Genomic DNA, 27,539 nt, shown 5'->3' with positions numbered 1-27,539 from the left:
TTACGAGAGTTGGAGAAGTATCACCAGGATACTGTGCACATATCGTACAACCTGATACGTGTACTAAGCAGATGGAAGAATTAGGGTCAGGAGATTTCACATGGAAGGTGTGTAATATGGTTATGTCCTACTCCGTCCCATATGTTCTCCCCGATGATGCATATTTCATATGCGGGAGAAAGGCGTACAAGTGGCTTGCCCCAAACTCTGAAGGATTGTGTTATATTGGAAAAGTACTGCCTGAAGTAATGACTGTATCACATGACAAAATGAAAGACATACACCGTGGTGCCCAAGCTCCTTATACTCACACCCATTACGAGCACGTTGTTAAAAGGCACCTGATAGAGAAGACAGAGCATCCGGCCTCTGATCTGATAAGTGAATCCACCGGGATTCAATTCTTAATCGCGTTAGATTTCACCCGCACCGCTAGAGGAGTGCTGAATTATAAATACATATCGGCGCTCGCAAATTTGTTAGATAATATCACTGAAATGTATGATGACACGTTTAGGTATACTGGAAGAGAACTTCAGGCTTACAAAACAGAACTGGTACAGCATAGAATGGTTCTTAATTACCTCACAGCAGTGACAGGCGGATATTGTGTTACATTGGCAACACAGTATGGCGTGAAGTGTTGCACGTATATCACGAATAGCACCGAGGATCCGGTCGAGGTCATAGACCAAAAGATGGACGATATTCTCCAATTGAAGTGGGAATTTCGCCGAAAACACAATCTCACTCTTGCTGCTGTAGGTAATGAGCTGACTGGTTGGGTGTCATGGTTGAACCCGCGAAATTGGTTCTCCGGTTTAGGAGACTGGGCTCAAGGAGTCATAATGGATGTTGGGAAGTTTCTCCTATGTATCTTAGGTGTTGTCATATCAATTGGCTTGATATTTAGATGCGGTCAGGCTTTAATGAAGTGCAAACAAAGTACAAGAGTAATGAGTTTGAGGAGTGAGGAAACTGTAATCAACCTGGATTTGATTTATGACCCAACAATAGAAACAATGATGTAATGAAAATGCGATTATACGGTCCGTTTCTTTCACCTGTTTTTCTGGTTTTTTTCTCCAAGATAAAAAGACCCACTTGGACAAGGAAGTTGACGAGACGCTATACAGACAACGGATTGACCAAAGAAGAAGTTTTGACCACTGTAGATACGGACATTTGATGAACTTTGCCATGGATCCCCAGTTTCCCTAGAATTCTTAAACTTACGCTAGCCCAACATTTTTTTTTTGTAAATCTAATGGCATTGACAAAGCTTTTTGCTCGCACCTAATGGGCAAAACAGCGCAAAGAAGACGACTTTCAACTGATACCGAACAAAACTTCAACCGACAGATGTACATTAACCCGACATAGAATACCACTGCATTTTCCATAAGTGTTCTTTATCTTCATCTCTACAACCCTCAGGTAATAACACACATAGTCAATAGGGAATACAGGCACAGATATCAGCAACCACATACCTCCCCTATTCATGTATCATCAACTAAAATGTGCTCCCCCATTTTGTTACAACCAAAGCCAAAAAGAGCTCAGTAAAGTTTGACAGCCCATCCACAGACCCGTACCACGGGATAAGAAGGAATTCACATGTATACTTCGCAATACCTCGAAGCTTGATTTACAACACGTACGGCACGATGATACATGACCCCCCAAACATGGACTCATACACACATGCTTCTGCTATCTCACTAGGTCATACCCTCTTCCCACCTACTCCTCTCTCCTCCCTTACCCAACCATGGAAATGAATTAACCCCTGACATATATTTTTCTCCTTTTGGAATGTTTTAGAAGGTGGCAGTTATTATTGACTGCCAAAGGGTGGACTGTCAAAGTCAGAAAAATATCTCTACACACACTGCCATATTTGCACCTCATACTGGTCCGCGCTGCGCATGCGTACGCTCTCCCGTACGTGCACATACTCACAGTCGCGGGCACCCGCAGGCGCACGGTATGCGTATTTACGGTAGAGTTTATGTAATCGTAGCGTGCGACTCATTCGTTACATATTTTCACTATTAATGTATTTTGTAGATCATGGTCCCTTTGATAGATACTGAAAGTTTAGTTAACATAGCACGTTCCTGAACAGAGAGATCCCTCTTTGTATTGTACGAAGGGTCTAACAGGGGTCATACAGTAGTGTTTGGTACCCTTCGGAAGAGTATTTAAATAGCAATATTCCGGTGTTGGTTTGGAGCGGATTAATCGCTCGTGCGAATAGTTATGGACATAAGAAGTTTATGTCCATTTACTATTATTTGTTCTTACTTAGTCATGCGGCGGGAAACCCAGTATCCCACCCACCTGGACAGTTGGAAACAGTCACAGCCCACCTGTATGAATCAACCTATGACCTTTTGTTATAATGCGAAGCCGAATTCCTGTGTCCAATGAACAATGAGATTGTAGGGACCATTGAATTGTATTGTGTGTGGGGCATAAATAGGCAGGCCGACCGTATCCAGTTCACTCTCTTCAACGGTTCTCATTGCTGATAATCGGGAGCTGGATATCGAGGCGCATGCGATCGTTTCCCCTTGTGCGTAAGTGTTTCTCCGCAATCATATTGTCTTGATGTTATTGTGAGCCATTTTTCTCTCTCTCTCTCACTCTCTTCTATTTCTCCCGTATTTTTCCCTTAATTGTATTGTATTGTATTTCCTGTGTAGTTATCTGGTTAGTTAGTCTATGTTATATTGTAGTGTATGCTTTGTACTGTGATTCTTTTGCAAGTATAATAGTCATAATACATATAATAGGTTTTGGACCCTAAGCCCAGGTATCTGTGTATTTCTTATAGTGTTAAGTATTCCCTGAGCGTCGGTGACGCCCAAGCAGCTTTGTAGTTAATCAGGTTACACCAGGTTGCACTTACACTCTGTCACCACACTAAGGTTTACTGTATATTTCGTTGTTAAAGGTATAGATATAAAGGTTTAACGTTATAAACGTCTGCACCGCTGGTGATCTCCTCGTGGTCCCGAGCGTCCGCTACGCTATAGCGAATCATTACGTTAGTCTGCAGCCAATAGCGTGCCTGCCTGTGATCTCTGGGCCGTAAGCGAACGTGACGCTTGAGTGTCTCGACTACGGTTGAGCGATCGTTACGCAACTTGCGTACCCTTACGGTACTTCTTACGTAGATAGCGTACAGTGTTCTTAGACCTCTTAAAGTGTTTTATATACGATAAATATTTAGCTTTATCAAGCCAATACTTTTTAAGAAATTATTAATTGTTATCGGGGGGAAACCCACGCATCATCACACATTTTATTTCTCAGATTCAGGAAAACTACAGGTAGTTTTTCCCTCACCGAACATAATACCCCTTTTTTTGGTGGTACTCGTATTATCAGAAATGTATAAAACATTTTCCATTGTCTCAATCATGTAACGTGTGGCCCTACTGGAAATCACGGTTGTCTCTTCACCGTCGACACAGGAGTCAGTATCCGTGTCGGCGTCTGTATCTGCCATCTGCCTGACGGCCTATGAGACGTCTGGACAGGCACAAGCTGAGTAGCCGGCTGTCTCATGTCAACCACTGTTTTTTTATATAGAGCTGACACTGTCACGTAATTTTCAACAGTACATCCACTCAGGTGTCGACCCCCTAGGGGGTGACATCACTGTTACAGACACTCTGCTCCGCCTCCACATCATTTTCCTCCTCATACATGTCGACACACACGTACCGACACCCAGCACACACACAGGGAATGCTCTGATAGAGGACAGGACCCACTTAGCCCTTTGGGGAGACAGAGGGAGAGTTTGCCAGCACACACCAGAGCGCTATATATGTATAGGGACAACCTTACAATAAGTGTCTATCCCTTATAGCTGCTTATATCTGTTATTTTGCCAAATAAGTGCCCCCCTCTCTTTTTTACCCTGTTTCTGTAGTTGCAGGATGCAGGGGAGATTCTGGGAGCCTTCCTACCAGCGGAGCTGTGTGGGAAAAATGGCGCTGTGTGCTGAGGAGATAGGCCCCGCCCCCTTCACGGCGGGCTCTTCTCCCGCTTTTTACTGGAAAACTGGCAGGGGTTAAATACATCCATATAGCCCAGGAGCTATATGTGATGTATTTTTCGCCAACTAAGGTAAATTCATTGCTTCCCAGGACGCCCCCCCCCAGCGTCCTGCACCCTCAGTGACCGGAGTGTGAAGTGTGCTGAGAGCAATGGCGCACAGCTGCAGTGCTGTGCGCTACCTTATGAAGACAGGAAAGTCTTCTGCCGCCGATTTATGGACCTCTTCTTGCTTCAGCATCTGTAAGGGGGCCGGCGGCGCGGCTCCGGGACCCATCCATGGCTGGGCCTGTGATCGTCCCTCTGGAGCTAATGTCCAGTAGCCTAAGAAACCCAATCCACTCTGCACGCAGGTGAGTTCGTTTCTCTCCCCTAAGTCCCTCGATGCAGTGAGCCTGTTGCCAGCAGGTCTCACTGAAAATAAAAAACCTATTTAAACTTTTACTCTAAGCAGCTCAGGAGAGCCACCTAGATTGCACCCTTCTCGTTCGGGCACAAAATCTAACTGAGGCTTGGAGGAGGGTCATAGGGGGAGGAGCCAGTGCACACCAGCTAGTCCTACAGCTTTTACTTTGTGCCCAGTCTCCTGCGGAGCCGCTATTCCCCATGGTCCTTTCGGAGTCCCCAGCATCCACTAGGACGTTAGAGAAACAGCGAGTCAGATTTTCTGACTCCAGCCGTCCTGGAAACATAGATTTTCAGGGCCCTGACAACGTCTAGCAACTTGGAGTCCTCCAAATCCCTAGTAGCCGCAGGCACCACAATAGGCTGGTTCAGGTGAAACGCTGACACCACCTTAGGGAGAAACTGGGGACGAGTCCTCAATTCTGCCCTATCCATATGGAAAATCAGATAAGGGCTTTTACATGATAAAGCCGCCAATTCTGACACTCGCCTGGCTGAAGCCAAGGCCAATAACATGACCACTTTCCACGTGAGATATTTTAGATCCACGGTTTTTAGTGGCTCAAACCAATGTGATTTTAAGAAACTCAACACCACGTTGAGATCCCAAGGTGCCACAGGAGGCACAAACGGGGGCTGAATATGCAGCACTCCTTTCACAAATGTCTGAACTTCAGGTACTGAAGCTAGTTCTTTTTGAAAGAAAATCAACAGAGCCGAGATCTGTACTTTAATGGAGCCTAGTTTTAGGCCCATATTCACTCCTGCTTGCAGGAAATGCAGAAATCGACCTAGTTGAAATTCCTCTGTTGGGGCCTTTTTGGCCTCGCACCATGCAACATATTTCCGCCATATGCGGTGATAATGATTTGCCGTAACATCTTTCCTGGCTTTAATAAGCGTAGGAATGACTTCTTCCGGAATACCCTTTTCCTTCAGGATCCGGCGTTCAACCGCCATGCCGTCAAACGCAGCCGCGGTAAGTCTTGGAACAGACAGGGCCCCTGCTGTAGCAGGTCCTGTCTGAGCGGCAGAGGCCACGGGTCCTCTGAGATCATCTCTTGAAGTTCCGGGTACCACGCTCATCTTGGCCAATCCGGAACCACAAGAATTGTGTTTACTCCTCGCTTTCTTATTATTCTCAATACCTTTGGTATGAGAGGCAGCGGAGGGAACACATAAACCGACTGGTACACCCACGGTGTCACTAGAGCGTCCACAGCTATCGCCTGAGGGTCCCTTGACCTGGCGCAATATCTTTTTAACTTTTTGTTGAGGCGGGACGCCATCATGTCCACCTGTGGTTTTTCCCAACGGTTTACCAGCATCTGGAAGACTTCTGGATGAAGTCCCCACTCTCCCGGGTGGAGGTCGTGTCTGCTGAGGAAGTCTGCTTCCCAGTTGTCCACTCCCGGAATGAACACTGCTGACAGTGCTAGTACATGATTCTCCGCCCATCGGAGAATTCTTGTGGCTTCTGCCATTGCCATCCTGCTTCTTGTGCCTCCCTGTCGATTTACATGGGCGACTGCCGTGATGTTGTCTGACTGGATCAGCACCGGCTGGTGTAGGAGCAGGGATTTTGCTTGACTTAGGGCATTGTAAATGGCCCTTAGTTCCAGAATATTTATGTGAAGGGAAGTCTCCTGACTCGACCATAGTCCTTGGAAGTTTCTTCCCCGTGTGACTGCCCCCCAGCCTCGAAGGCTGGCATCCGTGGTCACCAGGACCCAGTCCTGTATGCCGAACCTGCGGCCCTCTAGAAGATGGGCACTCTGCAGCCACCACAGTAGAGACACCCTGGTTCTTGGAGACAGGGTTATTAAGCGATGCATCTGAAGATGCGATCCGGACCATTTGTCCAATAGGTCCCACTGAAAGATTCTGGCATGGAACCTGCCGAAGGGAATTGCTTCGTAAGAAGCTACCATCTTTCCCAGGACCCGCGTGCAGTGATGCACCGATACCTGTTTTGGTTTCAGGAGGTCTCTGACTAGAGATGACAACTCCCTGGCTTTCTCCTCCGGGAGAAACTTTTTTCTGGACTGTATCCAGAATCATACCCAGGAACAGTAGCCGTGTCGTCGGAACCAGCGGTGACTTTGGGATATTCAGAATCCAGCCGTGCTGGTGCAGCACTTCCTGAGATAGTGCCACTCCCACCAACAACTGTTCCTTGGATCTCGCCTTTATTAGGAGATCGTCCAAGTACGGGATAATTAAAACTCCCTTTTTTTGAAGGAGTATCATCATTTCCGCCATAACCTTGGTAAATACCCTCGGTGCCGTGGACAGTCCAAACGGCAGCGTCTGGAATTGGTAATGGCAATCCTGTACCACAAATCTGAGGTACTCCTGGTGAGGATGGTAAATGGGGACATGCAAGTAAGCATCCTTGATGTCCAGGGATACCATGTAATCCCCCTCGTCCAGGCTTGCAATAACCGCCCTGAGCGATTCCATCTTGAACTTGAATTTTTTTACGTATGTGTTCAAGGATTTCAAATTTAAAATGAGTCTCACCGAACCGTCCGGTTTCGGCACCACAAATAGTGTGGAATAGTAACCCCGGCCTTGTTGAAGTAGGGGTACCTTGATTATCACCTGCTGGGAATACAGCTTGTGAATTGCCGCTAGCACCGCCTCCCTGTCTGAGGGAGCAATCGGCAAGGCAGATTTTAGGAACCGGTGGGGTGGAGACGCCTCGAATTCCAGTTTGTATCCCTGAGATACTATTTGAAGGATCCAGGGATCCACCTGTGAGCGAGCCCACTGATCGCTGAAATTCTTGAGGCGGCCCCCCACCGTACCTGGCTCCGCCTGTGGAGCCCCACCGTCATGCGGCGGACTTGGAAGAAGAAGCGGGTGAGGACTTTTGCTCCTGGGAACCTGCTGTTTGTTGCAGCCTTTTTCCCCTACCTCTGCCTCTGGACAGAAAAGACCCGCCTTTTCCACGCTTGTTTTTCTGGGTCCGAAAGGACTGAACCTGATAAAACGGCGCCTTCTTAGGCTGTGAGGGGACATGGGGTAAAAATGCTGACTTCCCAGACGTTGCTGTGGAAACTAGGTCCGAGAGACCATCCCCAAATAATTCCTCACCCTTATAAGGCAAAACTTCCATGTGCCTTTTAGAATCTGCATCCCCTGTCCACTGGCGAGTCCATAAGCCTCTCCTAGCAGAAATGGACAATGCACTTACTTTAGATGCCAGCCGGCAGATTTCCCTCTGTGCATCTCTCATATATAAGACCGAGTCTTTGATATGGTCTATGGTTAGCAGGATCGTGTCTCTGTCTAGTGTGTCAATATTTTCTGACAGTTTATCTGACCACGCGGCGGCAGCACTGCACATCCATGCTGACGCAATAGCTGGCCTAAGTATAATGCCTGAGTGTGTGTATACAGACTTCAGGATCGCCTCCTGCTTTCTATCAGCAGGTTCCTTGAGGGCGGCCGTATCCGGAGACGGTAGTGCCACCTTTTTAGACAAACGTGTGAGCGCTTTATCCACCCTAGGAGGTGTTTCCCAACGTGACCTATCCTCTGGCGGGAAAGGGAACGCCATTAGTACCTTCTTAGGAATTACCAATTTTTTATCAGGGAAAGCCCACGCTTCTTCACACACTTCATTTAATTCATCTGATGGGGGAAAAACTACGGGTAGTTTTTTCTCCCCAAACATAATACCCTTTTTAGTGGTACCTGTATTTATATCAGAAATGTGTAACACCTCTTTCATTGCCTCAATCATGCAGTGAATGGCCTTAGTGGGCATCAGGTTAGACTCATCGTCGTCGACACTGGTGTCAGTATCAGTGTCGACATCTGGGTCTGCGGTAGCGGGCGTTTCAGAGCCCCTGATGACCTTTGAGACGCCTGGACAGGCACGAGCTGAGAAGTCGGCTGTCCCACATTTGGCATGTCGTCAAATGTCTTATGTAAGGAGTCTATACGTGCACTCATTTCTTTCCATAAGCTCATCCACTCAGGTGTCTGCCCCGCAGGGGGTGACATCCCTTCTAAAGGCATCTGCTCCGTCTCCACATCATTATCCTCATCAAACATGTCGACACAGCCGTACCGACACACCGCACACACACAGGGAATGCTCCAACAGAGGACAGGACCCACAAAAGCCCTTTGGGGGGACACAGTGAGAGTATGCCAGCACACACCAGAGCGCTATATAATGCAGGGACTAACCGAGTTATGTCCCCTATAGCTGCTTTTTCTATATAAATGTATACTGCGCCTAAATTTAGTGCCCCCCCTCTCTTTTTTACCCTTTTCTGTAGTGTAGACTGCAGGGGAGAGCCAGGGAGCTTCCTTCCAGCGGAGCTGTGAGGGAAAAATGGCGCCAGTGTGCTGAAGGAGATAGCTCCGCCCCTTTTCCGCGGACTATTCTCCCGCTTTTTCCTATATTCTGGCAGGGGTATTTTCCACATATATAGCCTCTGGGGCTATATATTGTGGTATTTTTGCCAGCCAAGGTGTTATTATTGCTTCTCAGGGCGCCCCCCCCCAGCGCCCTGCACCCTCAGTGACCGGAGTGTGAAGTGTGTGTGAGGAGCAATGGCGCACAGCTGCAGTGCTGTGCGCTACCTTGGTGAAGACTGATGTCTTCTGCCGCCGATTTTCCGGACCTCTTCTTGCTTCTGGCTCTGTAAGGGGGACGGCGGCGCGGCTCCGGGACCGAACACCAAGGCTGGGCCTGCGGTCGATCCCTCTGGAGCTAATGGTGTCCAGTAGCCTAAGAAGCCCAAGCTGGCTGCAAGCAGGCAGGTTCGCTTCTTCTCCCCTTAGTCCCACCGACTTGCATGAAGTCCCCACTCTCCCGGGTGGAGGTCGTGCCTGCTGAAGAAGTCTGCTTCCCAGTTGTCCACTCCCGGAATGAACACTGCTGATAGTGCGCTTACGTGTTTCTCCGCCCAGCGAAGAATTCTGGTGGCTTCCGCCATCGCCACCCTGCTCCTTGTGCCGCCTTGGCGGTTTACATGAGCCACTGCGGTGGTGTTGTCTGACTGAATCAGCACCGGTCGGTCGCGAAGCAGGGTCTCTGCTTGACTTAGGGCGTTGTATATTGCCCTTAGTTCCAGTATGTTGATGTGAAGGCAAGTCTTCTGACTTGACCACAGACCTTGGAAATTTCTTCCCTGTGTGACTGCTCCCCACCCTCGGAGGCTTGCGTCCGTGGTCACCAGGACCCAGTCCTGAATGCCGAATCTGCGACCCTCGAGAAGGTGAGCACTCTGCAGCCACCACAGGAGAGACACCCTGGCCCTGGGGGATAGGGTGATCAGCCGATGCATTTGTAGATGCGATCCAGACCACTTATCCAACAGATCCCATTGAAAGGTCCTCGCATGGAACCTGCCGAAGGGAATGGCCTCGTATGATTCCACCATCTTTCCCAGGACTTGTGTGCAGTGATTCACCGACACCTGTTTTGGTTTTAATAGGTCTCTGACCAATGTCATGAGTTCCTGAGCCTTCTCCATCGGGAGATAAACCCTTTTCTGGCCTGTGTCCAGAATCATGCCCAGGAAGGGCAGACGAGTCATAGGAATCAACTGCGACTTTGGAATATTCAGAATCCAGCCATGCTGTTGTAACACTTCCCGAGAGCGTGCCACGCTGACCAGCAACTGCTCCCTGGACCTCGCCTTTATGAGGAGATCGTCCAAGTATGGGATAATTGTGACTCCTTGCCGTCGCAGGAGCACCATCATTTCCGCCATTTCCTTGGTAAATATTCTCGGTGCCGTGGAGAGACCAAACGGCAACATCTGGAATTGGTAATGACAATCCTGTACCACAAATCTGAGGTACTCCTGATGAGGTGGATAAATAGGGACAAGAAGGTAAGCATCCTTTAAGTCCAGAGACACCATAAAATCCCCCTCTTCCAGGCTTGCGATGACCGCTCTGAGCGATTCCATATTGAACTTGAACTTTTTCAGGTATATGTTCAGGGATTTTAAATTCAATATGGGTCTGACCGAACCGTCTGGTTTCGGTACCACAAACATGGTCGAATAGTAACCCCTTCCACTGTTGAAGGAGGGGAATCTTTACCACCATCTGCTGAAGATACAATTTGTGAATTGCAGCTAACACTATTTCCCTATCTAAGGGGGAAGCTGGCAGGGCCGATTTGAGGTAACGGTGAGGGGGCATCTCTTTGAATTCCAGCTTGTATCCCTGAGACACAGTCTCTATAGCCCAGGGATCCACCTGGGAGTGAACCCACTTGTGGCTGAAATTTCGCAGACGCGCCCCCACCGGGCCTAGCTCCGCCTGTGGAGCCCCAGCGTCATGCGGTGGATTTAGTGGAAGCCGGGGAGGACTTCTGTTCCTGGGAACTAGCTGTATTGTGCAGCTTCTTTCCTCTACCCCTGCCTCTGGCAAGAAAGGACGCACCTCGGACTTTCTTGCCTTTTTGTGATCGTTTGACTTTCCAGCCGTAGCTGTGGAGACAGGTATCCGTTCAAATGGTCGACCATGTTATGGTCGACAGTCATTAGGTCGACCACTATTGGTCGACATTGACATGGTCGACATGGACACATGAAAATGGTTGACACCGGTAGCCGTTCACATGGTCGACCATGTTATGGTCGACATTCATTAGGTCGACCACTATTGGTCGACATGGACACATGGTCGACACATGAAAAGGTCGACATGAGTTTAACTTTTTTTCTTTTGGGGACCTTTTCCATACTTTACGATCCACGTGGACTACGATTGGAACGGTAATCTGTGCCGAGCGAAGCTAAGGCACCATGCGAGGGGACGCGGTGCACTAATTGGAGTTCCCAGTCACTTTACGCAAAAAACTACACCAAAAAAGTTAAAAAAACTCATGTCGACCTTTTCATGTGTCGACCATGTGTCCATGTCGACCTAATGACTGTCGACCATAACATGGTCGACCATTCATACCGGAACCGTGGAGACCAGGTCCGAGAGACCGTCCCCAAACAATTCCTCACCCTTGTAAGGTAAAACCTCCATGTGCCTTTCCGAGTCGACATCGCCTATCCATTGCAGAGTCCACAGGACTCTTCTGGTAGAAATCGACATTGCATTTATTCTAGAGCCCAGTAGGCCAATGTCTCTTTGAGCATCTCTCATATATAGGACAGCGTCTTTTATATGCCCCAGGGTTAGTAATATAGTATCCTTGTACAAGGTATCAAGTTCCTCAGATAAGGTATCTGTCCATGCTGCTGCAGCAGCACTACACATCCAGGCCGACGCAATCGCCGGCCTTAGTAAGGTACTAAATGTGTATAAATGGACTTCAGGATACCCTCCTGCTTTCTATCAGCAGCATCTTTAAGGGTGGCCGTATCCTGTGACGGCAGGGCTACCCTCTTGGATAAGCGTGTTAAAGCTTTGTCTACCCTAGGGGAGGATTCCCAGCGTAACCTGTCCGTTGGCGGGAAAGGATAAGCCATAAGCATCCGTTTGGAAATCTGCAGTTTTCTATCTGGAGATTCCCAAGCCTTTTCACATAACTCATTTAACTCATGTGAAGGGGGAAAGGTCACCTCTTGCCTTTTCTCCCCATACATATAAACCCTCTTGTCAGGGACTGGGGTTTCCTCTGTGATGTGCAACACATCTTTCATTGCTATAATCATGTAACGGATGGCTTTAGCCATTTTAGGCTGTAACTTTGCCTCATCGCCATCGACACTGGAGTCAGAATCCGTGTCGATATCTGTGTCAACAATTTTGGATAGTGGGCGCTTCTGAGACCCTGACGGCCTCTGCGACACAGGATCAGGCATGGGTTGAGACCCTGACTTTCCCAAGGCTTCAGCTTTATCCAACCTTTTATGCAAGGAATTAACATTATCATTTAAAACCTTCCACATATCCATCCAATCGGGTGTCGGCACCGACCCCACATTCATTTGTACCCGCTCTGTTTCCACATAGCCTTCCTCGTCAAACATGCCGACACAAGCGTACCGACACACCACACACACAGGGGATGCTCTATTTGAAGACAGTTCCCCCACAAGGCCTTTTGGAGAGACCGAGAGAGAATACGCCAGCACACACCCCAGCACTATATGACCCAGGAATCGCATAGTAACTTAGCGTTAACCCAGTAGCTGCTGTATATACTGTTTTTGCGCCAAATGTATGTGCCCCCCCTCTCTTTTTTTACCCTCTTCTACCGTGATTCTGCAGGGGAGAGCCTGGGGAGCTTCCTCTCAGCGTAGCTGTGGAGAGAAAAGCGGCAGGCTTCTGTCCCGCGTTTATGTGTAAAATTATGGCGGGGGCTCATGCATATATACAGTGCCCAACTGTATATATGCTGCTTTTTTGCCAAGAGGTTCCTAATTGCTGCCCAGGGCGCCCCCCCCCCCCCCCCCTACGCCCTGCACCCTACAGTGACCGAAGTGTGTGGGTTTAGTGTGGGAGCAATGGTGCACAGCTGCAGTGCTGTGCGCTACCTCATATGAAGACTGGAGTCTTCTGCCGCCGATTTCGAAGTCTTCTTGCTTCTGACGCCGGCTTCTGTCTTCTGGCTCTGCTAAGGGGAAGCGGCGCGGCTCCGGGATCGGACGACCAAGGGTGCTATCCTGTGTACGATCCCTCTGGAGCTAATGGTGTCCAGTAGCCTAAGAAGCAGGACCTATCTTCAGTGAGTAGGGCTGCTTCTCTCCACTCAGTCCCACGTAGCAGAGAGTCTGTTGCCAGCAGATCTCTCTGAAAATAAAAAACCTAACAAAATACTTTCTTTTTAGCAAGCTCAGGAGAGCTCACTAAGTAGCACCCAGCTCGTCCGGGCACAGATTCAAACTGAGGTCTGGAGGAGGGACATAGAGGGAGGAGCCAGAGCACACCAGTATCCAAATTCTTTCTTAAAGTGCCCTGTCTCCTGCGGAGCCCGTCTATTCCCCATGGTCCTTACGGAGTTCCCAGCATCCACTAGGACGTTAGAGAAAATAATCTCTTTAAGATAATAAGATGTGTGCTCTCTTTAGCAGATATAAGCATGCGCTACAACAAAAGGCTTTTGGTGACTCAAGGTGTGTACACATGGTGAGATCCTTGCTATGTCCGATTTTGACCCTGCGATTTCCCTTGAACTCCCCCAGAGCAGATATAGCACAGATTTTGTCTATGTACGATTTTGACTATGTGGCAATTTTTACTATACTTTGTACCAGATAGTACACTAGATAGTCAAGAGTGACTTGTCTGCACAGTCTATCTAGCCTTACGATACCGACCCCATGGGAGCGAGCATCGGGATCGGATCTGTATCGCAAGCTCCCTAACACCTTGAGATATGCATTAACTTTTCATAAGATTTTGACTACCGGTATATAGTCAAAATCTTACAGATGTATCTCACCGTGTGTACACACCTTCACTTCGACCAACATTCTTACAATTTAAAAGGTATAACCACAAAATTTATAAACAAGATAGCTCCCAGAATATTATATTTGCTCTGTTCCACAATAGGACATTTGAACATAATATGAATAGAGACAGAAATCAGGTAGCGGACCTTAGTTTTTAATCACTTTATTAACACTTATTCACATTAGTTACATGTATGTATAATTGTATTGTCCTTATTTCGTGTTGGACGCCTTTTAACCATACTAATAAAGGTTATATTTTAATTATTCTCATGTGCGCCAACAAAGACATTCTTTCTTTTTTCTATGTACATTTCAACTTCTCTGGTAGCACCTCCATCTATCCGTAAAGTGATTATCTTGTGATGGATATTAATTGGGGCCTTTTTGACGAAGTCAAATTTATTATTCGCTTGTGCAGAGCTTTATCCCATTCCCCTATCCCTTCTATGACATAAGACGCTTTTTAGAAAGATCACTCGGAAAAAATAGCAAGACTATTAAAATAAAATAAAAAAAGCTTATGGCTGCTAGAAAACAAACAAAAAAACAAAAAACAGCAGCCCTCTGACCATGGTCCGGCTCCTGCCGCACCAAACAAAAAAACTGATTTGCCTGGGCCAGGATATATGGACGGGCCTGTTGCATGATGGGAGGCCGAAAAGCTTTGACCGTTTGGTGCAAATCCGCAGTCGCTCCACCATATCCCCCCAATGTTATCCTGTGGATACCCTGTGGACCCTGCAGGAGAAAATTGAGTTTCTGGTGGCCATCAACTCAAGGGCCACCTGGACTAGCCATAAGTGGAAATAGTTTTATGGCTCCTGATGAGCAAAGCTTATTTACACACTGTGTGAACATTGAACTTCACTATTCACAAACTATAATGCCACCAATAACCAGTATACCAAATTAAACCACCACTATAGCAAATTGTTTAAAAATGATCCCAGTACTTACTTTTTGTTCTAGGTCTTTTCCACGTACTTGTGAGCTCATTTCATCCAATAATTGAGTCTTATTTTTCAACTCATCTAGAGCCTTCCTCAGTTCTTCCTGTGTATCTATGGACTGTAAAAAAAATTGAATTAAGGCATTATACACACACACAAAAACAAATAGTACAACAATGTAATTACACTTGTACTCTCTATTGATTTGTGCATTCCCTACCATTTCTATATTTTCCTGTAAATCAAGCCTCAGCTGGTCTCTTTCAGATTTTACATTTCTCAATGTTTCATGCAGATTGTCAGACTTCTTAATTTTGCCTTTTAGCTGCTCTTGTAGTGTTACACCTGCCTGTAACAGGTCTATAAGACAGTGGCTCTACCAGCTCATTCACCCGTCGGGTCAAAATTCATACATTATTCTACAATATATACTGTATAATGTGGAGATACATTTTGTATTTCCAGTACACCCACATCCTGACTATGCAATAGTAACTTTCTATCTAGAACTAAAACACACCTGACAAGGCTCTTCAGCGTTTCTATCCATTTCATCTTTAAGATCCTTTTCTTCCTGGAGGTTGTTCCTTAATTCATCTAGTTCCCCAGATACACAAGTCAGCTTCTCTACAAGGCAGCAAAGTTTTTGTTCCAGCTCATTGTTCTCTCCCTCCACCTTTGCCAGAGCCAGCTCTGCACACTGTAAGCGTTGCTGGAGAACTTCCTTTTCAGAAATCAGACTCTGGTTATTTCCCTCAAGTTCCATTTTCTCATTTGTAATCATTTCAAATTTTGCTTTATTTTCTTCCAGTTGTAGAATCAGAATGGACCGCTAAAGGAACAGAAACAGGTCTCTTAATTGCACTGAAACAGAAGTCTTAACATTTCCCTTATGCAGCATTATACTGCTGCAACCTCATACTAGACACTCCTCCAATCTGTTGATCTTTGTTGCTGGATAGATAGTTATGTGTATGCTCAATTGGTTGTTGAAAGGCCATTACTTTTGGCCAAATCATAAAATAAAAAAAATAAAAAAACACCCAGCCAGGTTAGAATATTGGTGTCTGCCGCCTGAATTTGTCCAAGCTTTCCAGTTTAGACTGTGTAGTAATATCAATCTGATGATTTGGAAAACCTGTGCCAAGATTAGATACCAAATCTCCTAATTCAACAACCAACTAGTTAGCCTTGTTTTAGACCTATTAAGTGGCTAATCACTATAGTTTTACAAACCTCTCTTTGTACAGTTTGTTCTTGGATTTCTGCTTGTAATGAAATGCCTCCAGCACAGTCTGCGATCTGCTTTCTTAGTTCAGCAACAAGTAGTTTCTGCTGTTTAAGCTCTTCCTGTGTAATTCGCAACTCATCCTGTGTTTCAATTGACTGTTCATGTCATAAAAAATAAATTAAAAAAAAAAAAAAAAAAAAAAGGAGCTCATGAGAATTAGTTGCATTGACCATTGTGGTACAGTTATAGAAGAAATTTTCTTTACTGCTTTGCAGAACTATGTCCCGCAGAGATGAAACTCGAATACAAAAATTGGCTCAGTATGGCAAATGAGGAAAGGATTTTGGTACTTACTGATAAATCCATTTCTCTGAATCCACTCGGGGACACTGGAACACTTCAGACAGCTGGGGTGTGAAGTATGCAGACCGGAGGTGGCACAATCTAAACTAAAACAAATTATGCATAGCTGGCGCCTCCCCCTTCACACCCCTTATCCCTCAGTTTGAAAAATTTTACGGAGAGAAGAGGGAACATGAAAATCAAAGCCTCTATGTAGAGGAACCAAACATGGCAACAAGTCAAACAGCAACCAAGAACCATTAACAGAATAATTTAAACTGTTTGAACTAAATCTAACACTACTGCAGGTTGACTGCGCCGAGACGGGCGTCCAGTGTCCCAGAGTGGATTCAGATAAATGGATTTATCAATAAGTACCAAAATCCTCTTTTCTCTTTCATTCACTAGGGGACACTGAAGTGTTCCAGAAAGCTAGTGATGTCCCAAAGAAACTCCCATGGGCGGGAGTGCTGTCCGAAGCCTGCAGAACCAAGCGTCCAAACCTGGTATCCCTGCATGCAAACGTATCAAACTTGTAGAAATGAGTGAAGGTGTGCGCAGATGACCACGTTGCTGCTCTACAAAGTTGGGTAGTGGAGGCACCTCTAGGCGCCGCCCATGAAGCACCCACTGATCTGGTGGTATGAGCTCTTACTCAAAAAGGGACCCTCTTACCACCACAGATATAAGCTGTCTGATGATAAATCGAATCCATCTAGCTAGAGTCTGCTTTGAAGCGGGCCAACCCTTCTTGGGCCCATCATACAGAACAAACAACGTATCAGACTTTCTAATAAAGGTCATAGCCTGTACGTAAATCCTTAAGGCTCTGACCACGTCCAAAGAGGAGTCTCCCTCCGCAACTCCCTGAAAGGAGGGAACCACAATGGGTTGATTTATGTGGAAACCTATAACCACCTTCAGTTGAACCTCCGCTCTTGTTCAGAGCTCCGCTTTGTCCTCATGAATAACAAGGAAAGGAGTCTTACATGATAGAGCTCCCAACTCAGAGACCCTTCTTGCTGATGCCAAAGCCAGAAGTAGGGTAACTTTCCAGTATATATATTTAAGATCCACTGTCTCCAATGGCTCGAAAACTGCAGATTTTAAAAATTCGAGAACTAAATTTAGATCCCATGGGGCCGTGGGTAGATGAAAGAGTGGTTGTATACTCACCACACCTTGTAAGGATGTCTGGACCACCTGTAAGAAAGCCAGACGTTGTTGAAACAGAATAGAGAGGGCCGAGACTTGTACCTTCAAGGGTCCCAACCTCAAACCTCCATCTAAACCATTTTGAAGAAATCATAAAAAAGTCTATAGAGGCGGAATTCCATGGAATTCCACCCATTAGACTGACACCAGTCTATGTATCTCTTCAATTTTCTATAGTAATGTGCTGCCGTGACTGGTTTTCTTGCAGCTAACATGCTAGGGCTAGCCGATTTGGAATACCTTTGTCCTTTCAAATCCTGGTCTCAAGAGCCATGTCGTCAAAACGTATACGGTTCAGGTCTGGGCCTTGTGACAATAGGTCCTCTCTCTGAGGCAGCCTCCAAGGCCATTTCGCCTGGAGTCCCCTCAGGTCTGAGTATCAACTTCTGCGAAGCCAGTCTAGTGCTATTAAAATCACCGAAGCTTTTTCCTTTTTCACCTTCTTCAGCACTCTCGGTAGGAGGGGAAACGGCGGAAAGATGAACACCAGATCGTATGTCCAGGGCATCGCCAGAGCGTCCACCCCTTCTGCTGCTGGATCCCACGTTCTTCCTACATACCTTGTTAAAGGATGGTTGTTTCAAGAAAACATTAGCTCTATCTGTGGTAGGCCCCATCGCTGTACTACTGTCTGTGGGTGTAGACATCACTTCCCTGGATGCATATCTTGGCGACAGAGTCTGCTTCCCAATTTTCCACTCCTGGAATGAAAACTGCTGACAGGATTATGTTTCGCTTTTCTGTCCAAGACAGGATCCTTGTGGCCTCCTTTAAAGCCATGCGGCTTTTTGTTCCTCCCTGACTGTTTTATGTATGCCGTCGCCATCACATTGTCCCACTGCACTCTCACGTGCTGAGTGCTCACCAAGTCCTCTGCAAGCAGAAGTACCTTGTAAATGGCTCTTAGTTCCAGAACATTTATTGGAAGATTACTCTCCTGCGGTGACCATCTTTCATGAAACTGATGGTTCTCCGTTACTGCTCCCCAACCTCTGAGAATGGCATTTGTTGTCAGAATCTTCCAGTCCCAGATGCCAAACCTCTTTCCAGCTTCTAGATTCTTGTGGAATGACCACCAAATTAATGAGGTCCTGGCCTGGGGCGAAAGCGAATCCTTCGGTGGAGAAACCAATGCATGCCTGCCCCCTCAGCAATCAGATTCATCTGGAAAGTTCTGGAGTGAAGACTGCCATATTGGATCGAATCGGAAGATGCCACCATCTTCCCAAGACGTTTTACACAGAGATGCAGGGATATTGTCTGGTTCCTTAGAACCTGATGCACCATTTCGCTTATGTCTAGAATCTTGTCCTCTCGGAGAAAGACCTTCAGTTGTATCGTATCCAAAACAAGACCCAGGAATTGAATTCTCTGTGTCGGTTGAAGGTTGGATTTTTTGAAATTCACGATCCAGCAGTGTTGAATGAGGAACTGTTGAGTGGTCTGAGTATCTCAGATCAACTGGTCCTGAGAGGGAGCCTTGATCAGAAGGTCGTCCAGATATGGGATTATCGTTACCCCAAACAATCTCAATTTCGCGATCACCACCACCATAATCTTTGTAAAGATTCTTAGGGCTGATAAGGCGAATGGTAGGGCTCTGAAATGATAGTGATTCTTGTTTACTGCAAATTGTAAATAGGCCTGGTTTGGGGTCCAACTTGGAATATGAAGGTACGCATCCTTTATGTCCATGGACACCATGAACTCTTCTTGTTCCACTCCTGCAATAACTGACTGGATTGATTCCATCTTGAACCTGTAAACACTTAGGAACCGATTTAAAATTTTTAAATTGAGGATTGGTCTGACAGACCCGTCCGGGTTTGGTACTACAAAAAGATTTGAATAAAAATAAGATTTTACTTACCGGTAAATCTATTTCTCGTAGTGGATGCTGGGGACTCCGTAAGGACCATGGGGAATAGACGGGCTCCGCAGGAGACAGGGCACTTTAAGAAAGAATTTGGATACTGGTGTGCAAGACTCATACCAGCCACACCAATCACACCGTACAACTTGTGATAAACTTACCCAGTTAACAGTATGAACAACAACAGAGCACCAGATCAACCCTGATGCAACAACAACATAACCCTTATTTAAGCAATAACTATATACAAGTATTGCAGAAGAAGTCCACACTTGGGACGGGCGCCCAGCATCCACTACGGACTACGAGAAATAGATTTACCGGTAAGTAAAATCTTATTTTCTCTAACGTCCTAGTGGATGCTGGGGACTCCGTAAGGACCATGGGGATTATACCAAAGCTCCCAAACGGGCGAGAGAGTGCGGATGACTCTGCAGCACCGAATGAGCAAACACAAAGTCCTCCTCAGCCAGGGTATCAAACTTGTAGAACTTTGCAAAAGTGTTTGAACCCGACCAAGTAGCTGCTCGGCAAAGCTGTAATGCCGAGACCCCTCGGGCAGCCGCCCAAGAAGAGCCCACCTTCCTTGTGGAATGGGCTTTTACTGATTTTGGTAGCGGCAATCCCGCCGCAGAATGAGCCTGCTGAATCGTGTTACAGATCCAGCGAGCAATAGTCTGCTTTGAAGCAGGAGCACCCAGCTTGTTGGGTGCATACAGGATAAACAGTGACTCATTTTTCCAGACTCTAGCCGTTCTGGCTACATAAACCTTCAAAGCCCTGACCACATCTAGTAACTCGGAATCCTCCAAGTCACGAGTAGCCACAGGCACCACAATAGGTTGGTTCATATGAAAAGATGATACCACCTTTGGCAGAAATTGTGGACGGGTCAGCAATTCTGCTCTGTCCATATGGAAAACCAGATAGGGGCTTTTATGTGACAAAGCCGCTAATTCTGATACACGCCTAGCCGAAGCCAAGGCTAATAGCATGACCACCTTCCACGTGAGAAATTTTAACTCCACGGTTTTAATTGGCTCAAACCAGTGTGACTTCAGGAAACTCAATACCACGTTAACATCCCAAGGTACCACTGGAGGCACTAAAGGGGGCTGAATATACAGCACTCCCTTCACAAACATCTGGACTTCAGGAAGAGAAGCCAGTTTTTTGAAAGAAAATGGATAGGGCCGAAATCTGGACCTTAATTGAACCCAATTTCAGGCCCAATGTCACTCCCGACTGTAGGAAGTGAAGGAAACGGCCCAGCTGGAATTCCTCCGTAGGGGCATTCCTGGCCTCACACCACGCAACATATTTACGCCATATACGGTGATAATGTTTAGCCGTCACGTCCTTCCTAGCCTTTATCAGCGTAGGAATAACCTCATCCGGAATACCTTTTTCTGCTAGGATCCGGCGTTCAACCGCCATGCCGTCAAACGCAGCAGCGGTAAGTCTTGGAACAGACAAGGCCCCTGTCACAACAGGTCCTGTCTGAGAGACAGAGGCCATGGGTCCTCTGAGCATTTCTTGCAGCTCTGGATACCAAGTCCGTCTTGGCCAATCCGGAACAATGAGTATTGTTCTCACTCCTCTTTTTCTTATGATTCTCAGCACCTTTGGTATGAGAGGAAGAGGAGGAAACACATAAACCGACTGGAACACCCACGGTGTCACTAGTGCGTCTACAGCTATCACCTGAGGTTTCTTGACCTGGCGCAATACCTCTGTAGCTTTTTGTTGAGGCGGGATGCCATCATGTCCACCTGTGGCAGTTCCCACCGGCCTGTAATCTGCGCGAAGACTTCTTGATGAAGTCCCCACTCTCCCGGGAGGAGGTCGTGCCTGCTGAGGAAGTCTGCTTCCCAGTTGTCCACTACCGGAATGAACACTGCTGACAGTGCCTGTACATGATTCTCCGCCCAGCGAAGAATTCTGGTGGCTTCCGCCATCGCCACCCTGCTCCTTGTGCCGCCTTGGCGGTTTACATGAGCCACTGTGGTGATGTTGTCTGATTGAATCAGCACCGATCGGTCGCGAAGCAGGGTCTCCGCTTGACTTAGGGCGTTGTATATGGCCCTTAGTTCCAGGATATTGATGTGAAGGCAAGTCTTCTGACTTGACCACAAACCCTGGAAATTTCTTCCCTGTGTACCTGCCCCCCACCCTCGGAGGCTTGCATTCGTGGTCACCAGGACCCAGTCCTGAATGCCGAAATTGCGGCCCTCGAGAAGGTGAGCACTCTGCAGCCACCACAGAAGAGACACCCTGGCCCTGGAGGATAGGGTGATCAGCCGATGCATCTGTAGATGTGATCCGGACCACTTGTCCAACAGATCCCATTGAAAGGTCCTCGCATGGAACCTGCCGAAGGGAATGGCCTCGTATGATGCCACCATCTTTCCCAGGACTCGCGTGCAGTGATGCACCGACACCTGTTTTGGTTTTAAGAGGTCTCTGACCAGTGTCATTAGTTCCTGAGCCTTCTCCGCCGGGAGAAAAACCTTCTTCCGGTCTGTGTCGAGAATCATGTCCAGGAAGGGCAGACGCGTCGTAGGAATCAGCTGCGACTTTGGAATATTCAGAATCCAGCCGTGCTGTTGTAACACTTCCTGAGAGCGTGCTACGCTGATCAGCAACTGCTCTCTGGATCTCGCCTTTATGAGGAGATCGTCCAAGTATGGGATAATTGTGACTCCTTGCTTTCGCAGGAGCACCATCATTTCCGCCATTACCTTGGTAAATATTCTCGGTGCCGTGGAGAGACCAAACGGCAACATCTGGAATTGGTAATGACAGTCTTGAACCACAAATCTGAGGTACTCCTGATGAGGTGGATAAATAGGGACATGAAGGTATGCATCCTTTATGTCCAGAGACACCATAAAATCCCCCTCCTCCAGGCTTGCGATGACCGCTCTGAGCGATTCCATCTTGAACCTGAACTTTTTCAGGTTCAGGGATTTTAAATTCAATATGGGTCTGACCGAACCGTCCGGTTTCGGAACCACAAACATGGTCGAATAGTAACCCCGTCCCTGTTGGAGGGGAACGTTTATCACCACCTGCTGAAGATACAATTTGTGAATTGCAGCTAACACTATTTCCCTCTCTGAGGGGGAAGCTGGCAGGGCCGATTTGAGGTAACGGTGAGGGGCATCTCTTCAAATTCCAGCTTGTATCCCTGAGACACAATCTCTATTGCCCAGGGATCCACTTGGGAGTGAACCCACCTGTGGCTGAAATTTCGGAGACGCGCCCCCACCGGGCCTAGCTCCGCCTGTGGAGCCCCAGCGTCATGCGGTGGATTTTGTAGAGGCCGGGGAGGACCTCTGTTCCTGGGAACTAGCTGTGTTGTGCAGCTTCTTTCCTCTGCCCCTGCATCTGGCAAGAAAGGACGCACCTCGGACTTTCTTGCTTTTTTGAGATCGAAAGGACTGCATTTGGTAATACGGTGCTTTCTTAGGTTGTGAGGGAACATATGGCAAAAAATTTGACTTCCCAGCCGTAGCTGTGGAGACCAGGTCCGTGAGACCGTCCCCAAACAATTCCTCACCCTTGTAAGGTAAAACTTCCATGTGCCTTTTCGAGTCGACATCGCCTGTCCATTGCCGAGTCCACAGGACTCTTCTGGCAGAAATTGACATTGCATTTATTCTAGAGCCCAGTAGGCTAATGTCTCTTTGAGCATCTCTCATATATAGGACAGCGTCTTTTATATGCCCCAGGGTTAGTAATATAGTATCCTTGTCCAAGGTATCAAGTTCCTCAGATAAGGTATCTGTCCATGCTGCTGCAGCACTACACATCCAGGCCGACGCAATCGCCGGCCTTAGTAAAGTACCTGAATGTGTATAAATGGACTTCAGAATACCCTCCTGCTTTCTATCCGCAGCATCTTTAAGGGTGGCCGTATCCTGTGACAGCAGGGCTACCCTCTTAGATAAGCGTGTTAAAGCTTTGTCCACCCTAGGGGAGGATTCCCAGCGCAACCTGTCCGTTGGCGGGAAAGGATACGCCATAAGCATCCGTTTGGAAACCTGCAGTTTTCTATCTGGAGATTCCCAAGCTTTTTCACATAACTCATTTAACTCATGTGAAGGGGGAAAGGTCACCTCTTGCCTTTTCTCCCCATACATATAAACCCTCTTGTCAGGGACTGAGGTTTCCTCTGTGATGTGCAACACATCTTTCATTGCTATAATCATGTAACAGATGGCTTTAGCCATTTTAGGCTGTAACTTTGCCTCCTCTCCATCGACACTTGAGTCAGAATCCGTGTCGATATCTGTGTCAACAATTTGGGATAGTGGGCGCTTCTGAGACCCTGACGGCCCCTGCGACATAGGATCAGGCATGGGTTGAGACCCTGACTGTCCCAAGGCTTCAGCTTTATCCAACCTTTTATGCAAGGAATTAACATTATCATTTAAAACCTTCCACATATCCATCCAATCGGGTGTCGGCGCCGACCCCACATTCATTTGTACCCGCTCTGTTTCCACATAGCTTTCCTCGTCAAACATGCCGACACAAGCGTACAGACACCACACACACACAGGGGATGCTCTATTTGAAGACAGTTCCCCCACAAGGCCTTTTGGAGAGACAGAGAGAATATGCCAGCACACACCCCAGCGCTATATGACCCAGGAATCACACAGTAACTTAGTGTTAACCCAGTAGCTGCTGTATATACTGTTTTTGCGCCAAATTTATGTGCCCCCCCTCTCTTTTTTACCCTCTTCTACCGTGATTCTGCAGGGGAGAGCCTGGGGAGCTTCCTCTCAGCTGAGCTGTGGAGAGAAAATGGCGCTGGTGAGTGCTGAGGAAGAAGCCCCGCCCCCTCAGCGGCGGGCTTCTGTCCCGCGTTTGTGTGTAAAATAATGGCAAGAGCTCATGCATATATGTGTGCCCAACTGTATATATGCTGCTTTTTTGCCAAGAGGTTCCTAATTGCTGCCCAGGGCGCCCCCCCATGCGCCCTGCACCCTACAGTGACCGGAGTATGTGGGTTTAGTGTGGGAGCAATGGCGCACAGCTGCAGTGCTGTGCGCTACCTCATATGAAGACTGGAGTCTTCTGCCGCCGATTTCGAAGTCTTCTTGCTTCTGACGCCGGCTTCTGTCTTCTGGCTCTGCGAGGGGGACGGCGGCGCGGCTCCGGGATCGGACGACCAAGGGTGCGATCCTGTGTACGATCCCTCTGGAGCTAATGGTGTCCAGTAGCCTAAGAAGCAGGACCTATCTTCAGTGAGTAGGGCTGCTTCTCTCCCCTCAGTCCACGTAGCAGAGAGTCTGTTGCCAGCAGATCTCTCTGAAAATAAAAAACCTAACAAAATACTTTTTTAGCAAGCTCAGGAGAGCTCACTAAGTAGCACCCAGCTCGTCCGGGCACAGATTCAAACTGAGGTCTGGAGGAGGGACATAGAGGGAGGAGCCAGAGCACACCAGTATCCAAATTCTTTCTTAAAGTGCCCTGTCTCCTGCGGAGCCAGTCTATTCCCCATGGTCCTTACAGAGTTCCCAGCATCCACTAGGACATTAGAGAAAATAACAATCTCTGTAAGATAATAAGATGTGTGCTCTCTTTAGCGGATATAAGCATGCGCTACAACAAAAGGCTTTTGGTGACTCAAGGTGTGTACACACTGTGAGATCCTTGCTATGTCCGATTTTGATACTGCGATTTCCCTTGAACTCCCCCAGAGCACAGATAGCACAGATTTTGACTATCTGTGCTTGTGATTTTGTCTATGTACGATTTTGACTATGTGGCAATTTTTACTATACTTTGTACCAGATAGTACACTAGATAGTCAAGAGTGACTTGTCTGCACAGTCTATCTAGCCTTACGATACCGACCCCATGGGAGCGAGCATCGGGATCGAATCTGTATCGCAAGCTCCCTAACACCTTGAGATATGCATTAACTTTTCATAAGATTTTGACTATATAGTCAAAATCTTACAAATGTATCTCACCGTGTGTACACACCTTCACTTCGACCAACATTCTTACAATTTAAAAGGTATAACCACAAAATTTATAAACAAGATAGCTCCCAGAATATTATATTTGCTCTGTTCCACAATAGGACATTTGAACATAATATGAATAGAGACAGAAATCAGGTAGCGGACCTTAGTTTTTAATCTCTTTATTAACACTTATTCACATTAGTTACATGTATGTATAATTGTATTGTCCTTATTTCGTGTTGGACGCCTTTTAACCATACTAATAAAAGTTATATTTTAATTATTCTCATGTACAAAGACATTCTTTCTTTTTTCTATGAACATTTCAACTTGTCTCTGGTAGCACCTCCATCTATCCGTAAAGTGATTATCTCGTGATGGATATTAATTTGGGCCTTTTTGACGAAGTAAAATTTATTATTCGCTTGTGCAGAGCTTTATCCCATTCCCCTATCCCTTCTATGACATAAGACGCTTTTTAGAAAGATCACTCGGAAAAAATAGCAAGACTATTAAAATAAAATAAAAAAGCTTATGGCTGCTAGAAAACAAAAAAAAAAAAAAACAAAACAGCAGCCCTCTGACCATGGTCCGGCTCCTGCCGCACCAAACAAAAAAACTGATTTGCCTGGGCCAGGATATATGGACGGGCCTGTTGCATGATGGGAGGCGGCAAAGCTTTGACCGTTTGGTGCAAATCCGCAGTCGCTCCACCATATCCCCCCAATGTTATCCTGTGGATACCCTGTGGACCCTGCAGGAGAAAACTGAGTTTCTGGTGGCCATCAACTCAAGGGCCACCTGGACTAGCCATAAGTGGAAATAGTTTTATGGCCCCTGATGAGCAAAGCTTATTTACACACTGTGTGAACATTGAACTTCACTATTCACAAACTATAATGCCACCAATAACCAGTATACCAAATTAAACCACCACTATAGCAAATTGTTTAAAAATGATCCCAGTACTTACTTTTTGTTCTAGGTCTTTTCCACGTAGTTGTGAGCTCATTTCATCCAATAATTGAGTCTTATTTTTCAGCTCATCTAGAGCCTTCCTCAGTTCTTCCTGTGTATCTATGGACTGTAAAAAAAATAGCATTAAGGCATTATACACACACAAAAAATAAGATTTTACTCACCGGTAAATCTATTTCTCGTGGTCCGTAGTGGATGCTGGGTACTCCGTAAGGACCATGGGGAATAGACGGGCTCCGCAGGAGACTGGGCACTCTTTAAAGAAAGATTAGGTACTATCTGGTGTGCACTGGCTCCTCCCTCTATGCCCCTCCTCCAGACCTCAGTTAGGGAAACTGTGCCCGGAAGAGCTGACATTACTAGGAAAGGATTTGGAACCCAGGGTAAGACTCATACCAGCCACACCGTACAACTTGTGATAATTATACCCAGTTAACAGTTTGAACAACAACTGAGCCTCATTAAACTGATGGCTCAGAACAAAAAACCCTATAGTTAAGCAATAACTATATACAAGTATTGCAGAATTCCGCACTTGGGACGGGCTCCCAGCATCCACTACGGACTACGAGAAATAGATTTAACGGGGGGTAAAATCTTATTTTCTCTGACGTCATAGTGGATGCTGGGTACTCCGTAAGGACCATGGGGATTATACCAAAGCTCCCAAACGGGCGGGAGAGTGTGGATGACTCTGCAGCACCGAATGAGCAAACTCAAGGTCCTCCTCAGCCAGGGTATCAAACTTGTAGAATTTTGCAAACGTGTTTGATCCCGACCAGGTAGCAGCTCGGCAAAGTTGTAAAGCCGAGACCCCTCGGGCAGCCGCCCAAGAAGAGCCCACCTTCCTCGTGGAATGGGCTTTGACTGATTTAGGATGCGGCAGTCCAGCCGCAGAATGTGCAAGTTGAATCGTGCAACAGATCAAGCGAGCAATAGTCTGCTTAGAAGCAGGAGCACCCAGCTTGTTGGGTGCATGCAGGATAATCAGCGAGTCAGTTTTTCTGACTCTAGCCGTCCTGGAAACAGATTTTCAGGGCCCGGACTACGTCCAGCAACTTGGAAGCCTCCAAGTCCCGAGTAGCT

General features: G+C 46.9%; 1 protein-coding gene across 5 annotated transcripts in view; it reads right to left on the bottom strand.

Moving 5' to 3' along the window:
- CENPE (centromere protein E) overlaps positions 1–27,539 on the bottom strand; it is a 635,458-nt gene that overhangs the window by 176,369 nt on the left and 431,550 nt on the right. For all 5 annotated transcript variants that reach the window (XM_063918152.1, XM_063918161.1, XM_063918167.1 and 2 more), the window contains 4 exons: positions 26,449–26,559; positions 16,064–16,213; positions 15,348–15,659; positions 14,835–14,945 (listed from right to left, as the gene is read on the bottom strand). In XM_063918152.1, the coding sequence (XP_063774222.1) occupies positions 14,835–14,945; positions 15,348–15,659; positions 16,064–16,213; positions 26,449–26,559 (684 nt within the window). The remainder of the gene's footprint in view (positions 1–14,834; positions 14,946–15,347; positions 15,660–16,063; positions 16,214–26,448; positions 26,560–27,539) is intronic.

This window comes from Pseudophryne corroboree, chromosome 1 (assembly GCF_028390025.1).
Source record: "Pseudophryne corroboree isolate aPseCor3 chromosome 1, aPseCor3.hap2, whole genome shotgun sequence".
In the NCBI taxonomy this organism is placed as follows: Eukaryota; Metazoa; Chordata; class Amphibia; order Anura; family Myobatrachidae; genus Pseudophryne; species Pseudophryne corroboree.
This window is presented reverse-complemented; position numbering and strand designations above follow the sequence as displayed.